This window comes from Puma concolor, chromosome A3 (assembly GCF_028749965.1).
Source record: "Puma concolor isolate L17-30 chromosome A3, mPumCon1.1.hap2, whole genome shotgun sequence".
NCBI lineage: Eukaryota > Metazoa > Chordata > Mammalia > Carnivora > Felidae > Puma > Puma concolor.
This window is the reverse complement of record NC_141669.1, coordinates 140,481,708-140,498,272: the sequence shown is the minus strand read 5'-3', so window position 1 is coordinate 140,498,272 and position 16,565 is coordinate 140,481,708. Positions and strand designations below refer to the sequence as shown.

General features: G+C 62.0%; 1 protein-coding gene across 10 annotated transcripts; it reads right to left on the bottom strand.

The window, feature by feature from the left end:
* Window positions 1-441: 441 nt before the first annotated feature.
* On the bottom strand, window positions 442-12,568 carry ARFGAP1 (ARF GTPase activating protein 1). Of its 10 annotated transcripts, none has more exons than XM_086702687.1 (15): window positions 12,398-12,567; window positions 10,790-10,883; window positions 9,696-9,759; window positions 9,388-9,497; window positions 8,963-9,134; window positions 8,387-8,487; window positions 7,522-7,608; window positions 6,919-7,015; window positions 5,880-5,936; window positions 4,721-4,753; window positions 3,732-3,761; window positions 2,840-2,896; window positions 2,348-2,407; window positions 1,760-1,836; window positions 442-1,057 (listed from the first exon to the last, which is right to left on the bottom strand). In XM_086702687.1, the coding sequence occupies exons 3-15, from the start codon at window positions 9,753-9,755 to the stop codon at window positions 718-720; spliced, it is 1,281 nt and encodes a 426-aa protein (XP_086558813.1). In that variant the 5' UTR covers window positions 9,756-9,759; window positions 10,790-10,883; window positions 12,398-12,567; the 3' UTR covers window positions 442-717. The 10 variants fall into 10 exon arrangements, with proteins under 10 accessions (XP_086558813.1, XP_086558814.1, XP_086558815.1 ...); XM_086702688.1 differs by lacking the exon at window positions 12,398-12,567 and adding an exon at window positions 11,880-12,123; XM_086702689.1 differs by lacking the exon at window positions 10,790-10,883 and having other exon boundaries at window positions 12,398-12,568.
* Window positions 12,569-16,565: the final 3,997 nt, after the last annotated feature.

The window sequence follows — 16,565 nt, the reverse complement described above, 5'->3', positions numbered from 1 at the left end:
AAGGGCAGGCCCTGGGGAGCCCACCCCCCCCCCGCCACACACCCCCACACCTGGCTGGGGGCCAGCCCGGCTCAGACAGGAACGTGCTGGCGTCCCTCCCCCGCTTTCACGTCCCTGTTGCTCAGCCGTCCGGGCCATCCCGGGGTGCTGCCCTCAGTCCAAGCGCAGACAGGAGGCCTGGGCGTTGGGGACGAGGCCAGAGGCCCTGGGGTGTGCATGGCCGCGCACGGAGGCCTGGAGAGGTGACACAGGAGAGAGGGACAGGTGGTGACCAAGGGCCAGGAGGGCGAGGTGGGCGGTCAGCAGCGCCAGCCCCGGTGTCCCTTCTGGATTTCCACACGGAGGACCCAGAGCAGGGTCCTCAGAAGCCCCGACCAGAAGAGGCCTGGGCTGAGGCGCTGGAGAGAGAGCACACGTTCCGCATCACGACACTGCACGGGCTGCGGTGTGGCCACTCGGGAGGGTTTATTAGCGAGAGCGTTACGGAAACGATGGCGCAGCCTGCCTCCCTCGGGGGCGGGACCCCGCCCTCCTCGTTGCCAGGCCACCACAGGAGGGCCAGTGCCCACGTGAGCAGGCAGCCCCGCCCGCAGGCTCCCACCCGAGGTGCCGTCTTTGCGCCACAGCTGGTTTCTTGGGTCAGACGGGAGGAGACGTGGGGACCAAGTGCAGACGCGGTGGCCGTCCCAGCTGCTGGGGGCCGGTGCGCGGCGGGGCCTACCAGTCCTGGTTGTCCCAGCCCTCGTCCACCGGAGCCGCCGGCGGCACCGCCTTCTTGGGGGCCTTGGCTCTGCCCTCCCCGCTGCCCCCCCAGGCCTCCCCGAGGTCGCTGTTGTCGCTGTTCCTGTTGTTGGACGCGGAGCCCGAGCCCCACACGTCCCAGCTGTCCGAGCTCCGCTTCTCGGCCGAGGCGTCCGCGCACGTCCAGCTGTCGCTGCTTGGGGACCTGTGGCCCCTGGCGGGGTCGGCGCTCCCGAAGGTCTCCCAGAAGCTCTGGTCGACGGTGTTCTGGGGGTTGTCCCCACCGCCGCTCCGGTAGCTCTGGCCCTCCGGGGGTCTTGGGGGGAGAGAGGGAGACTGAGGACCAGCCAGAGCCACCTGGCCCTCCCTCGGCGTGCTCCCCAGTGTCCTCCCCGAGATGGGGCTCAGGGCCCGGAGCCAACGTCCACACCAGAGCTCAGGGCGGCTCTGCCTTGGAGCTGAGGGCACAGAACCCTCTGGAAGGACTTGGGCGGGCCCCCTGCAGCCAGAGCCCAGCTCCGCCAGGCCTACCCCACAAGAAGCATGTCCCGGAGACTGAGGGAACAAGGCCTCTCGTGCCCCCAACGGGCCCCCTGACCCCAAGTGCTCAGGCCCCACATGGTCCAGAGGGTGCCCCCAATGGGCCCCCTGGCGCAGTCACGCTACCCAAACATCAGGACAGAACGTCAGGAAGACACGTGGTGTGAGTTCTCCCTGCCCAGCCGGCCCCAAGCGGACAGTGAGCGAGGGAACAGCGTCCACCCACCGGACCCGAGACCGCACACGAGGGCTCAGCGTCCGTCTCCAGACTGAACCCCTGAGCCCATCCCTCAGGGGCCCGGGTACAGCCACACTGAGCGTGGGGGCCAGAGCAAGAGGTCGGGCTGCCAGCCGGCTCTGGGGGCTGCCGCAACCCCTGCACCCCTGGGGGTGACGTGCCCCCAGAGACCTTGCGGGAAGAAACCCAGGGAAAGGGGGCCCCTGCCTTCAGGACAGAGGGACGGGGGCAGCAGCATACCTGTCCGAGGGGTCCTCCGCTCTCCCAGAGAAAAAGGTGGTGACGTCCCGCCAGCCCCTACTGCCGGCCCCCTGGACCTAGAAGGGACAGAGGAGGCAGCTGAGCGGGGTCCTCATGCACAGCACACACGGCCTTTCACTCAAAGCCCCCGAGAGGCTCAGAAACGCAAGCAGCGTGGCAGGGGCTTAGGGCCCCGCTGTCCCACACTCCCCCCCTCCCCCCCCCACCGCCGCCGGGGCGGCCGGTGGCCAGGGACGCCCACGGGCACAGAGAGGCCCAGGGCTCAGCAGCTCCAGGAGACGCCGAGCAGGCGAAGGCCCCTGCACGCCCTCGTGGAGCGTCAAGGTCGGCACTCACCAAGGAAAGGGCAGCGGCAGCAAAACAAGGGCAGAAGAAAAAGAAGCGACAGGTTAGCGGACTGACGGAAGCCGCGTCAAGCTGTCTCCACATTCCTGTGGCGCCGGCACCGCAGGGCCTCTCTGACCCTCCTCCTGTGTCAGCGGGCGCTCAGCCCCTTCCTGCGCTCGGCTCCGGGCGCCCCGGAATGTGGAGACTGGCTTCCAGCGGCGCCCGGGGGGCCCGCCCTACCTTGGACGCCAACTGAGAGACCCCACTGGACACATCCTCAAAAATCTTTCCCTCCTTCACCTGCGTGGGTTAAAACAGCACCTTTAGCGGAGCTGCGGAAGCCACTCGGTCGCCCGTTTCTGACAAAGGACCGACGCAAACTGAAGAGCCCTGTGGCAGCAGCCGCGTGGGACCCTATCTCCCCCCTGGGCTGCCCCCTCCCCAGACGTGAAGGCGCCGGGGCCACCGACTCCAGCCCAGGCTGGTTTAATGCGGCGTCCTCCCTGGCAGAGGACTGTGTCACCGACAACCTCCTGAGAACAGACCGACAATGCCCGAGGTCCCCAGCCTGCGAGAGCTTCCCGCGCTCAGTCAGCTGGGTCCCCACAGGAGAGCGGGACTACCCCCCCCCACCCCCCCCAACCCCCCGCCGAGCAGGAGCTGATGGACAGAGCCCCCTACACCAGCTGCTCCCCTGGACGAGGGCCCACCGGGGGCCAAGGGCCACGTTACCTTCTCCTGGGCGGGTTTGAGGACGTTCTCGTTCAGACTGTGGCCCAGCTCCGAAGCCTGTGCAAACAGGGGCAAGTCAGGGGAGCTCCCCGGGCAGCGCGTCCCCCAGGGCATGGGTTGGCATGGTGGCCACGAGCTTGGCCGACAGAGGGAAGGCGGGAGACGGTGAGCGGCCCGGCAATGCACAGATGCCTCCCGCGCTCCTGGCGCTGCGCTAGGAGCGGCCCCCGGGCACGCTGGCTGTGGGGCGGCCGGAGACCACCGTCCCAAGCCTCCTCGCTCCAGACAGAGAGGCTCAGAGAGGCAGCAAGTAGTCGGGAGCCCGCCCCAGCCGGTGGCCACCTCCAAGTGTTCCCAGCAGAGCCCCCGCGATCCCGGCCCACGGAGACCACCGCCATGCCAGCTACAGGTCCCACGCTACCCCCTCGACGGGAACGCAGGCAGGCGCACCCGCGGTCACCAGAGCAAAGGGGACGGAGCGGGAGGACGAGCCAAGGCGGGTGATTGGTAGGGGTGGGGTGGGGGGGACGACGGGGCAGCCAAGAGCACGTCAAGCAGCAGCAGCCTCGGTGCACCGGGTAGCCACGTGGGCGCCCGACGCTTGCCACCGGGATTCGCTCCTTCCAGTGATCTGGCTCGAGGTGATCAAGCCGGGAAATGAAAATCCTGCCAAGCAGCTCCTGGTGCCCCGGCAAAAGCAACGTCCCCGGTTCCCGACTCCAGAGCACCACGAGCAGGCCAGACGGGCCCAGTGGGCTGGCGAGGAGCGCCGAGGGTACACGCACGTAAGCGAGGACACACGACAGGCCACAGTCCAGAACAGCTCAGGGCAAAGCAAGTGATGAGCGCAGAGACGGGGATAGGCATGCACGAGAACAGGCTCGGGCCTTACCGGCTCTGGCTGCTGCTTGGAGCCCCAAAACTTTACCGAGACAGCAAGGGAGCGGGTTGGGGGGCAGAGAGTGGGGTGGGGGGATAGAAGAGAGAGAGAGAGAGAGAGAGAGAGACAGACAGACAGACAGACAGACAGACAGCGCGGGCGCTAGGAGCATTTGACATAGACCAGGAAGCACGTCCAAATATGTTAATAGCCTCACGTTCTCATGGCGTCACCCCTGCAGGTGTCCCCAAAAGTGGCTTTGAGTACACACTTCTTGCCATCAGACCTCACTGCTTTCCACTCCCAACGTGCAACTCCCGGGACCGCAAGAGCGAGCGAGCCAGGAGCCCGGGAGGAGGACCGGGTGAGAAATCACCCTCGGGCAGGCTCTGCTGCAGAAGCAACCATCCTCCGGCCTGGGACCGCCTCCAGGGCTGCTGCCTCCTGCACAGTCCTGACTCCCAACAGCAGACACAGGCGGCCCAGCTCCAGTACCCCCTGGGGACTGCTGGGGCTACCAAGATTTGAAGGAAAAGGCCAAGGCCCAAGGCCCCCAACCACCGCCCACAAAGAGAACGCACTCACCGGGGAAGGATGAATGCTATTTCCATAGAACCCAGACCCACCATCCCAAGGAAGGGCTGGGCTCGGCCTGCGTGCGGCTGCCTACCCCCCTCCCCACAATGCATAGCCTCAGCAGCACCCAGCTTCCCTCCGCCAACCGCACAGGGGCCCTCCAGCTGTGCAGGGCCCGGGCTGTGATGGAGGGGTGATTTTAGCCCTGCAGGCCCCAGGCAGATGCGGCCTCTTACCCATCTGCACACGGACGTGGGAGCCTGGGCCAAGTGCGGGAGCACAGGCCTGTCCACCCCTGAGCCACAGACACGTCCCCTCCCCCAAGCACACGGCCCAAGGAGGGCACACCAGACAGAGTCCAAACACCAATAGGACATCAGACTAGGAATTTTAACAGCACAGAACACAGAAGCTTCCTTTGTTACCTTCTGACTTGCTTGAGATCCGAATTTCGTTGCCTGAAAAGAAACTCGACGTGGCTTTGGGATCTCCTGTCCCAACGCCGGGCCCCAGGCTGCACCTCTGCAGGGCTGAGACAAAGCTCTGGCCTAAGTCTGTCTGCTGACAGCCACCCACCCCACATAGCTCCTGGAGCACGAGGCCACCAGCTCCCTGTCGGAGGAAGGCCATCGGGAGGGACACCCACACGGCACACGGGCCTGGGGCAGCAGGCCCACCAGGAGGCGGTGGCCACCCCAGCCCTGTCACCTAGGGGCTTTCCCATGGCCCAGACCATACCACCTACTCGGCACCCAGGGCAGTCACACAGCTCGCCCTAGCACGGCACCCCCGCCACTAAGGAAGATTCCAGCTGAAAGACACCTGCACCCCTGTGCTGCACCTTCCAAAGCCAAGGCCACAGAGACAACCAGCAGAGGCTGAAGCACCGGGGCCACAGGGCCTGGGCCCCTCAACGCTGAGCTCCTCCCAGGCTGGGCAGGGCAGGATGCTGGGCACAGTGGCCCACGGGGCCCACGGAGAAGTGTCCACAGAGACTTCACTCCAGCCCAGAGCCTGCCCAGGGCTCTCCCTTCTTGGGGTTACCTTCCTCAGCACGGCCACACTGGCCGGGCAACCTGCTGGACCCCACCCACAGCCTCCTCTCCAGGCTGACATCCCCAGACAGGTTTCTGGCCTGTTCTTTTCCAAGCACAGGCCCACTCTCCACTTGTCCTGACAAGATCCGTAACCCCGTCGCTATGGCAAGGGTGAGAGAAAGGCCGGCTTGCACAAACGCTGCTCTGTGCCCAGCAGCAGAACCTCGAAGGCCGGCAGGACCACTCAGCCTACAGGGGTCACGACGTGCCCCACCTCAAGATGGCACGCATCTCTTAGGGCCGCTGGCCCTCTGCAAACAGTGCCGCCCTGACACGGAGGTGGATGGCCGCTACGGAGCAGAGAACGATGTGGCCCTGAGGTCTGCCGCGGCCTCAGAGGCTCCGGGCCAATGGCGCACAGCCTGGGCCTGGGAATGCTCTCCAGCCGTCGCTTGGAGCCCCTTCAAGACCCTTCTGCACCCCCAGACCCCAGAACAGCCCAGCCTGCCTGGGTCCCACGGGCAGAGCACTGGGGCGGGCTACTCACACCCTCCTTGGCAGCCGAGGCAAACTTGCTCGCTCCAGTGGTGAAACTGCTCCAGCCCTGAAAAGAGAGGCCGCGGTGAGGCTGCGGGGGCGCCTCCCAGGCAGGCTCCATCTGCCACGCCGCCCACCTCTCGGCGGAGGGGCTGCCCGTGTCCGCACCCAACTCCGCAGGAAGGCCGCCCCCACGGGGCCCTGTCCACAGCTGCAGCCCAGCCTCCCACGAAGAACGGGTTCCCACCGCGGGCACGCCTGGACACCACGCACCCGACCGGGGGCCACGGCAGCCGGGACAGCGCCCGCGACTCTGCGGCGCTCCCCCAGCCCTGACCGTCCGGACCTCACGTCGAGCACGTGGCCATGCTTTCGTCTGCTCTCCGCCCCCCACCTCCCCTCAAGGGGCAGGGGCCTGGCACCCAGTCTGTAGAGACGCCTGTTCTCTTTGCCCGAGTTCGAGGCTTCCCCCCGAGCCTCCAAATCCAATCGAGACCGTTTAAAAACATAAATAGCTCACTTAAACCTCAGCTTCCCAACAGAGCCTCCTCCCCCCAAACAACGAGACAACTGCGTTCAGCTTCTTGCGTGAGATCTAAAACGCGGCAGGAGGGAACATGGAAACACGCACGTGCCCCGTACGGGCGGGGGTCTTTTTTTTCGCAGAGAAACTCTCAGGCAGCAGGCTGTCAGCTGGAGGCGTGCCTTTCCGCCCCGGAGCAGTGACCTCGGCTGCCCAGCGCCCCGGCAGGCCTTCCCCAGGCAGCCAAGGGCAGCGGGCACCCTTCCGAGGGTGCTAGAGCCCACACGGCTCAGCTGCCCGCTGTGCCCGGAGCTCTGCCAGGACACAGGGGGACCGGGCAGGTGCCACACAGAAAGTCGTGCTCTGAAGAACCCCTCCCCCGTTCACTGGAAACAAGGATCTCGTAGTCACAGTGAAGAAAGCTTTCTGCGCGTGGGGACCTGAATGCACCAGGCGAATGAACCTGGCTGTAAAGAAAACAGGCCTCCTGCAGAGGGCGGTCCCCGGGGCAAGACGCGGTCCTCACCGAGCACAGGGACGACACGGCACTGCTGAGGAAGTCGTCTTCCCTCCTGGGGGGGGGCACTGTGTTCCCAAACCCGACGTAGCGGTTCTCCTGGGCCCTGACAGGGAGACACAGGCGCAGCCCCACTGCTCCCGACGGCCTCGGGACAAGAGGCCCCCAGACCCCAGACGGAGGTGGGGGACCACCCCCCCCCGAGTATGTGTATCCACAGCGGTTGGGGGGGGGGGGAAGGCATGGGGTAGGCTACCCCCTGCTCACTGAAAAAGACCCTCCTGCTGCATTCAGTCGGGGCCCCCGGCCGGACCCACAGCCCGCAGGCAGTTATGGCAAAAAGCGTTGAAGTTATTTTACAGCTCCGGCGACAAAAACTCGTTTACGCGTCAGGTTGCATTCTTTTTTCCTTCTAAATGTTGGGCTTTCTCTCCACTCCAAACTGTGCTTCAAACCTGGGCTGGCCCAGGGACAGCAGTTCAGGACCCGCAACTGCACGCAGACCCTGCACACAGCAATGGGCCCCAGCGCACGGCCGGGGGACAGTCCCGCCCGGAGGGACCCCACCCAGAGCCATCCAGCCACCAAACCCCTTGCTGCCCGCGGCCTCACCCCTGGTAGGAGCCGAGATCGCCATTCAGCCAGTCTTCAAACGCCTTGTCTGAGGAGCCGGTGGAGCTCTGTGGGTGGCCAGAGGCCCTGAAATGGGAGAGTCAAAGTTCAATGAGGCGGAGGGAGGTCGGGCAGGTGCCTGAGGGAACCAGGTGGGTCTCTGGGAGGTGCTATCTCTCCACCAGGTCACACTGGGCTCCTCCAAGAATGGAGCACCTGAGGCCAGCTGGCCTCCAGCTCTGTCCCAAAGGCAGCTCAGGCTCGGTGGCCGAGGCTGGCGACAAGCAAGCAGATACACTGTAGCCCCAGCTGGGGCCGCAAAGGGACCCCGAGAGCAGCTCCATCCTGCCCATGCCGGCAGGGAAGCAGCCCAGAGACTGGTGAGACTGAGGCTGAAGCAAGCACCCCAGCAGTGGCAGTGGGGGGGTGGCCTGGGCACCCCCAGTGCAAACAGGGAGCCTTCTCTAGACCGGCCACCCCAGAACAACGCCTCGGCCGTGCAGGAGGACACGGGATGTGCTGTGGGGACCAGCCTGACCACAGCATAGCTGCACTCGGGGGGGCGGGCCACCCTCCGAGAGGACAAAGGCTGCTTCCCAGAGATGCACACGTGTCACGGGCGTCTGGAAGAGCCTGCACTGAACGGGCCCTTGGGAGGTGGGGAGGTACCAGCTTCTACCTCAGGCACAACTTTACGCTTGCATTTCTACCGAAAGCCTGTGTTGCTTCGGCAACCTAGAACATTCTCTTTCCCGCTGACTTTTGGGCGTGTCTCACAACATGAGCCGTCACCGCAACAGTAAGGGGATCCTGAGCTAAGATCAGGGCCGAGAATAGCGCGGAGCCAGATAAGAGGAGCAGCTACCGGTGGGCAGTGGTCGCCAGCGCCTTGGGCTGGGGTGGGGTCCAGTTCTGGGCAGGCGAGGACTCCAGAGACCATTCTCTGCCTTCAGCTAGGGCGGACACCTGCCAAGGGGGCACAGGGATCAGAGAGCCTGCGACTGCCAAGAGGGACCGGCGACATCACCCGCTCCAGCATATCCTGCTCCCAGCCCCTCCCAGGCTCAGCGGCCACGGGCTGGGGCCACCCTGACACACGTCAACAGCAAGACCGACTGGGTCTCACGCTGGCTGCAGTGAACAGCGGTGCCGGTGAGTTCCCAGGCAGCGGCTCCAACCCCCAGTGACATGGTTCCTCCGGCAGGCGTGGCCGTCCTGGGATGGTGTGGCCACCACAGAGATGTGGGAACACGATGCTCCCCCAGAGGGTGTGGGGAAGGCCTGTCCTTACCCCTACCAACTACACACCACCCGCCCCCGAGCGGGACGAGGCGGCCCGCGTGTCCTGTCCGCAGGTGTATCAGGGTCCACAGAAGAATGCCAACGCCCAGACAACAGCCAGCAGGCAGGCCCCTGGCACGGCTGGTCAGCCTGTCCCCACCTTGTCCCTGAAGAGGGCTGCGGCCTTGCTGTTGTACTTCTCCTGCAGGGACCAGCACGGGTCATAGTCCTCCTGAGACTCCAGGAACTCTCGGAACTTTGCGTTCCCCCCAGCTCTCATCTTCTCGAGCTCCGCGTCCTTCCATTTGTCCATGGTAACAGAGCGCACAAAGCTAGAAGCCGGGCACCGATCTAGTTAGCAGCACTGGGTGCCCAGGAGCCACCCCCCATGCCCACCCCAACCAGGGCGTGGACATGACACTTGAGCTCCCCCGGGGCGGAAGCCTGGCCGCGATGCCCCAGAGGGCACGCAGAGCCAGCAAGGTGGCAAGTGTTGCTCCATCATCCCACACCCAGCAGTGGGCCCTCGACCGCGGCCGAGGATCCCCGTGGAGCCGGGGGTGTTGGGGGGAGCAGGGCACTGACCTGAGGTGCACCCCAAGCCCGCGGTGCTTCCCCGAGCACTCCAGGCAGATCCAGATGCCATAGGTCACGCTCACCCACTGGGGGTTGAATGCTCCACACTCAAAACACACCTGCAGAGAAACCACACGCGACTCACCCAGGCACGCAGAGCAGAGCCCAGGGACCCCAAAGGCCCCACAGGTGCCCCCAAGAGGGAGCGGGGGAGAGGCTGACTCAAGACCAGCAGCCACAGGGCGAGCTTTGAGGCTACAGGTCGCTTCTGAGAGGTTTGCTGAAGCTCAAAGCACCGAAGCAAAGCAGATGCTTACGTTGTTTTCATCTTGGGCTCTGACTTCTTTAAGAACTTTCCTGGTCCGTGGGCTGGCCATGGTGCTGAAAGGAGAGAAGAAACTTTAAAAACTTACAAACAGGTTACTTTACGAGAAGACCAAGTAGGGCAAAGACACCATAACACACAGCTTCAAAGAAACCCTGCTGAGCTGCCTGGAAGCTCTGGGCAACACCCCTAACCTACTACAGGCAGCGTCGGGGAACCGCTCACACAAGGAAACTGTCCCCCACACTCGAAGAGAAACCTACACCAGTCTGCATGTTCCCAGGCCAAAAGCAATGTGACTATGGAGAACAACGTAATTAGCAGCGTCCGCTTTGCTTAAGCATCACGCACCACCGAGGCTCTGCAAACTATACAACATCCCGTCTTGAGAAAGTCCGTATCGAGGGCCGGTCTTTATAAAATGTACACAGACTGGCCGCTAAATCTGACCGCCCGTCCGAAGGCCAACACACCAGACGTGGGCCAATAATCACGGAAGACGGGGAGCCCCAGGTTCTCTGCGCATCACACCTTCCGCTCCCCAGCGGGCAGCGTGGGGCAGAAGTGGGAGCCCTAACTGATGTGCGGAGAGGCTGACCTGTGGGAGGGTCTACAGGTAGGTCCTCTGTAGGGCCATTGTGATGGAGGTGACCGGTGGCATGACCACGGCAGGACAGACCTGCCACCCTGCCTCACGGGGACGCTGTCGGGAACAACAGCCACATAACTCAGGCTGAAGAGCGGAACCAACTCCGTACGGATCTTCTAGCTTTGGCAAAGTTCAAGTTCAACCCCTGGCCCGCTGAATTCATGACCAGGACCACTGACATAATAAGATTCGAGCCAGGAGCCAGCACAGCGCTGGACATAAAGCAACACCGTGGTTCTGCACACACCACGACCACTTGGCTGTGGGCCCCAGGCCACCTCTCCGCCGCCTGGACAGACTGACGGTGTGGCTGCCGCCTTCTATCGACGTGCAGCCTACACAACCCAGGAGGAGCTTCTCTGCCCCGTATCTCACCTTTAACCTTAGTACGCAGAACTAAGTCACAGACGGGAACGCCGACTCTCCACCCAACTGACCTTTCTAAATCTGGAAGGCCACAACTTTGATGTTCCCGCTCTGAGGCTCGTTGAAGCAAGCAAGAAATGAACAGTTGTTTCTGGTTTTCGATAATTGACAGAAACAAAACCCAGAGTTCACCCAAGGCTCCTCTGTGCTCTGCGGCTTTCTGTGCCGCGTGTGACAGTCTACCGAAAGCATCAGATCTTGAGGGCAAACACCTGAATCCATAATCTGGGCCAGACTCATTCAAATGGAATACTGCTGTCACACTGAGCACCTAGGCCACAGCACGGCATAGATGGGTAAGGGCACAGACACATAAGCGCACACTCTTGGAGAGACATCCTGCCGGGTCTGAGTCACAAAGCCCTCTCCACACGTTCGTCTTGTGGCGGCCACTGGGGAAGCCCATGCAAGCTGGTGTGTGGGGCTGACATGCGTCCCTGCCCGATCAGGTCTCCATACTCAGCCCTGTGCTCTTTCCTGAGGACTGTAGCTTCCCTCAGGGGTTCACATTCTGGTCAAGAGGGCACAGGCAAACAAAAGCCAGAACGGGGCTGAGCTTGCTCTGAATGGGAAACTGTGTAAAATAAAATTGGGCAGAGCAACTGTTTGCAGAACTAGCAGAAAGGTAACATGTGGAAGCTAAAAGACTTGATTTGGGTTTAAAAGGAACTCCCCTTGGTGACCCGTTTGGAGGTGAGCATCCTTTAGCCCTGGGAGATGCTAACTCTGATGCATGAAAACACCTCCTAACTTTCAAAACCATAAATAAGATTTATCCTGAGAAACAACCCAAAAAATCCTTAATGCTTGAAACCCAGATGGTAAAATGCAGCTTTCTGCAGGTGGACATAACTTCAGGAAACACTGAACCAAACGAGGACACCTTTTCTTGGTTCATCAGGTAAGCCACTTGCTAACTGCTGAAAGCTGAGTCCTTAAGTTGGGACTTTCTCCACGTCTACCATTAAAAGTAGCTGAGGACGCTGCTCAGTGTCCAAGGCGCTTACACAGGTGACCAGGAGAAACAGAAAGCGCCCGAAGCACCCCTGTGAAAGCACAGACGATCTCCGAAGCCCGGCCGGTAACGTCAGATCTAATCACCCCCTGGGCCGTCGTCACCCTGCTGCACAGCGGTAACCAGAGCGTGGCAGGAGTGCTAGGCCCGCACTTAACGGGCACGATTACTCCTCAACACTGGCGACGAGGCCGATCACCAGGGCAGACAGGACGCATCCGCTTCACCTCCATCCACGCGAACCGAAAAGGAACGGGTTGCTTCTGCCTCCCCGCGGGGGTCGTCCACGGCCAAGGGGCGGGAGCACAGGTGGCGAAGGGAGACCGGCCGGCCCCCCTCCCCCGACCCTCACCCCCCCTCCCACGCTGGCCGGAACCCGTACTTGCCAGGGTGGAAGACGCCCAGACTCCAGCCCCGGCCCGACTGGACGCTCGTCCCGGCCAGCGCCAGCGTCCGAGGGAGGAAAGGGGCGAGCCACGCCGGGGCCCGCGGCTGCGGGAGGATTCCAGCCCCCGAAGTGGGGGCGGCGGGCCGGGGGCGCGCGGGAGCGCCCGCCGAGGCGGACCGGGGAGCGGGCGCCGGGGGCCTCGGGTCACTCGCTTACCAGGCGGGGTCCGGGCTCGGTCCTGTGCGCCGGGGTCGGCCGGGGTCCGCCGGGGTCGGCCGGGCTCGGGCGCGCCGCTAGCTGCTCCGGGGACGCTCGCCGGCCGCCCACCCCGCAGCCACCAGCTTCCGACTACGTTGCGCCTCTCAAGGCATCACGGGAAGCCGGGGGGCGGGCCGGTGGGCCGGACTTCCGCCTCCGCCTGCCGGGCCGGAGCGAGGCCCCGCCCCTGTCGCCATGGGGACGCGGCGCGTCCGGAGTGCGGCCGCTGAGCGTCCCGCGGGGCCCGGGGCCCGGCCGCCCGCCCTCCCGCACCGCGGGCACGGAAAACGCGTTGCCGCCTGCTCTCGCCGGGATGATTCCGGGACAGCTTCCTCGCCGGGGGCTGACTGGGAAGACGCGGCGGGGGAGGGGGCAGCCGGCGGGCTCCCAGGGCGGGCGGTTGCGGAGTCCGCGCGTGTGCGTGCGGTGGACGGCACGGCGCGCCTCGGGGACGCCGACTCCCCGGACTCCGCCCTCCGTCGGCGGGGCCCACCCGGAAGCCACGGGGCCCGAGCCATTTGGGGTGGTCCGGCGCGCACGCGGGTGGGAGCGCGCACGGAGCGGTGTGAATGCAGCGCCCCGAATACGTGCCGATGCGCCTGCAGCAAAGAGAACCCTGAAAAGTGTTGATGTCGGGGGAGCGGGAATTGCAAGCGATTTTTTGTTTGGTTTGTACTTGGTGCTTTCTGCGCATACGCTACATCCCTGTAACTTTTGGAATGACCACGTATAAACGTTTTTATTGAGATATGATGTGCAGTCAGTAACGGGTACCGTTGAACCACTTGACCAGTGCCTACCCCAATGTAACCTCCCCGCGATCGGCTAAATCAGCTAGGGAACATTCCCATCCAGGCAACCACTGTTTGCGTTTCATCCTCACACCTTCGTTTCACCTGTTCCAGAAATCTGTATAAATGCAGTCATGCAGTGTGTACTGTTTCAAATGGCTTCTTTCCGTTAACACGATGTTTTCAAAATCCCACGGAGTCGTGCGTATCTGTCTCAGGGGTTTCATAAAAGTGGAATCACGCGGTTTGATGTTTTCAGAGCCATCCACGCTGTGGCTGTGTCAGCACTTCGTGCCTTTTCATAACTTAAGAATATTCCACTGAATGCAATACCAGGGCGCCTGGGTGGCTCAGTCAGTTCAGTGTCGTACTCTTGATTTTGGCTCAGGTCATGATCTCACAGTTCGTGAGATTGAGCCCCTCCACTTTGGTCTCTGCTCGGGGCGTGAGCCTGCTGAAGATTGTCTCTCTCCCTCTGGCCCTCTCACCCGATTGCTCACTCTCTGTTTCTCTCAAAAAAAAAAAAAAATGCAGTATATGGGGCGCCTGGGTGGCTCATTCGGTTGAGCATCCGACTTCACCTCAGGTCATGATCTCGCGGTTTGTGGGTTTGAGCCCCGTGTCGGGCTCTGTGCTGACAGCTCGGAGCCTGGAGCCTGCTTCGGATTCTGTGTCTCCCTCTCTCTCTGCCCCTCCCCTGCTCATGCTCTGTCTCTCTCTGTCTCAAAAATAAATAAAATTATTTTTTAAAAAGTGCAGTATCAGTTTATCCATTCACATATTGGACACCAGAGTCATTTAAAAAATGTGATATTATGAATAAAACTGCCTCATTTATGGACAAGTCTTTTTTGAAGGCATTTTTTTTTTCAACGTTTATTTTATTTTTGGGACAGAGAGAGACAGAGCATGAACGGGGGAGGGGCAGAGGGAGAGGGAGACACAGAATCGGAAACAGGCTCCAGGCTCCGAGCCATCAGCCCAGAGCCTGACGCGGGGCTCGAACTCACGGACCGCGAGATCGTGACCTGGCTGAAGTCGGACGCTTAACCGACTGCACCACCCAGGCGCCCCAGGCATATTTTTTAATGTATCTTGTTTAACCCAGAAGCAAGATTGCTGAGGATGGGCAGGTGTACTTTGAACTTTATGTGAAATTGCCTGACAGTCTTCCAAAATGGTCTTCCACCCGCAGTAAGAGAGTTCCACGTCTTTGTTAACACCTGGGATCGTCAATCCTTACACGGCAGCCATTCTGGTGGGCACACAGTGGGGTTTCCCTCCGCTGTTGGCTGAGAGCTGCTGTGGGTGCTTAGCTTACTTCCAGAACTCCCAGCCTGCCTTGTGATGGCTGAGCCTGAGCACCCTGCCAAAGCCAGAGGAAATCCTCAGGGAGGGGCCGCTGGCATTCACGGGAATGATGGCACCAGTAGGGTCCACATGGTGGCAATATAAGACTGGATGGCAGCACAAGAGTCTGTGGCTGGAACTGTAGGTTCCCCGAGTTCAGAGGGTGAGAGCCGTGGGCCGTATTAGTTACAGTGGGCTTCTTGGAGGAGGTGGGCTGGGAAGGGTGAGCAGGTGTGGAAAAGGAGGTGAGGAAAAGGGAAGGCAGTCCTGGACAGGGCAGAGAAGGGGCCGTCATTTGTCACCGGCTAGACCAAACAACCACCAGAAGCTGCCTGCTTGCAAGCACAGGGAAACCTACCGCAAACAGCATCTGGACGTGGTTTGCCGCTTTCTGTGATCTCAAGGCTCTCGCAGCGTCCAAATAACAGGAGAAAACGCTCATTGACAACAGCAGCATCTGGGCGATAAAGTGGTGAACGGTACAGGTTGTGCGGCTACAAACAGAAGATGTTTTATTACTCCCTCTGAAATATGTAGATAATTTGTTTCTCTTTGAGAACCACAGGCAGTCATTAATTGTCAGTTACAGTAATAGGATCAGTCTGTGGTTTCCTGGGGGGGGGGGGGGGGGGGGCTTGAAGTTCTTGATGTGAATAGACCTGAAGGGAATGCCAAGGGTAGCAAAATGCAAGCCTCAGGGAAACAGCCACACAAAGTTGCAGAGCTCTTGGCGCCAGCCCAGCCACTCCAGGTGAGCAGAAATGAAGTCCCCGCAAGCCGGGGAGTGTAGGTCATCTGCGAGGTCGCTGTGGGAGCTGGGGCAAATCACAGCACTTTGTCCTGACTCGGGTTCTCCACTGGGGAAGGGCAGTCTTCAATTCCCTTTCAGGCCAGGAGCCCATATTTCCTGAGCACTTTCCCGAAGTCAGGCCCTGGGCTTGATAAGGAAGGCCTTGTAAAGCGGCACAACCACCATGCATGCTCTGATATGACCCATTGTTCAGATGACGAAACTGAGCTGCAGAACAAATAAGCAATTCTCCCAAGACGAAAAGGCAGTTCAATGGAGCCAAGGTTTGCACCCAGCTTCTGTAACAGCCTCCTCAGAGTAGAAGGCAGGTGTGTGGAGCTGGGCATCCACGGGTGGGTAGCCAGGTGTGTCTCCGGGTGGGGACACCCAGCACCGGTCTCTGGCCTTGCCTGGGCCCCATAGCTAGGTCAGCTGGATCCAGGGGGTCCAGCCAGCTGCCAGCAGGGGTGGCAGAGCCTGAGGAAACAGCTGGAGCTACACAGGGCTGGTGAGGGCCGTGTGTGTGCATGCGTGTATGTGTACGCATCTATGAAGGTGTTTGGGTCTGCACGTGTGTGCATCAGGCACGTGTGTGCATGTGATGTGTGTGTGCTCGTGCGTGTAGGGGTGTGTGTTGTGTGCAAATGTACAGGTGCATTCGAGTCTGTGATGTGCGTGTGCATGCAGACGTGTATGCTTGTGCAGATGTGTACCTGTGTGCGTCAGATGTCCGCGTGTGCCTGTGGCCGCTGCATACGTGTGCACAGGTATAGTGTATATGAGTCCGTGGCTGAGGCTCGTCAGGTTCAGTTTCATCGCACCGAGTCAAGCACCTGCACGGACGGAACCAAAGCTTCCTGGAGAGGCAGGTCTTGCTGTGTCCGCTCTGCACAGCTGCAGAGGCTGTGAGAGGGCGCCTGACCCCAGGGCAGTGGCAGCAGCGCGACAATGCGGTCTGAGGCCGCTCAAACCCCAGAGGCCCCGGGGTCAGCCTCATTGGAACATCGCGCGGTGAACGCGAGCAAAAGTGCAGCCAGCCCCCACGCGCAGGCGCCCCCCGGCAGCACCTCGCCCAGGGCTCCAGGACAAGGCTAGACGCAAAGCCTGCCTCGCCCTCCCTCGGAGCGCTCCTCCGCCGCGCGTCCCCCGGCGGGACCCAGGGACCCGCGCGCGCGTGCGCCCGAAACCCATCGCG

Bases quoted from the DNA above. Each gene is read 5' to 3' on its own strand.
- ARFGAP1 (XM_086702689.1), bottom strand. From the start codon at position 9,755: ATGGCCAGCCCACGGACCAGGAAAGTTCTTAAAGAAGTCAGAGCCCAA. The intron at 9,498-9,695 runs GTAAGCATCTGC...GTTTCTCTGCAG, and splicing joins GAGCCCAAGATGAAAACAAC to GTGTGTTTTGAGTGTGGAGC. The intron at 8,488-8,962 runs GTGGGGACAGGC...CCCCCTTGGCAG, and splicing joins CAGCCCTCTTCAGGGACAAG to GTGTCCGCCCTAGCTGAAGG.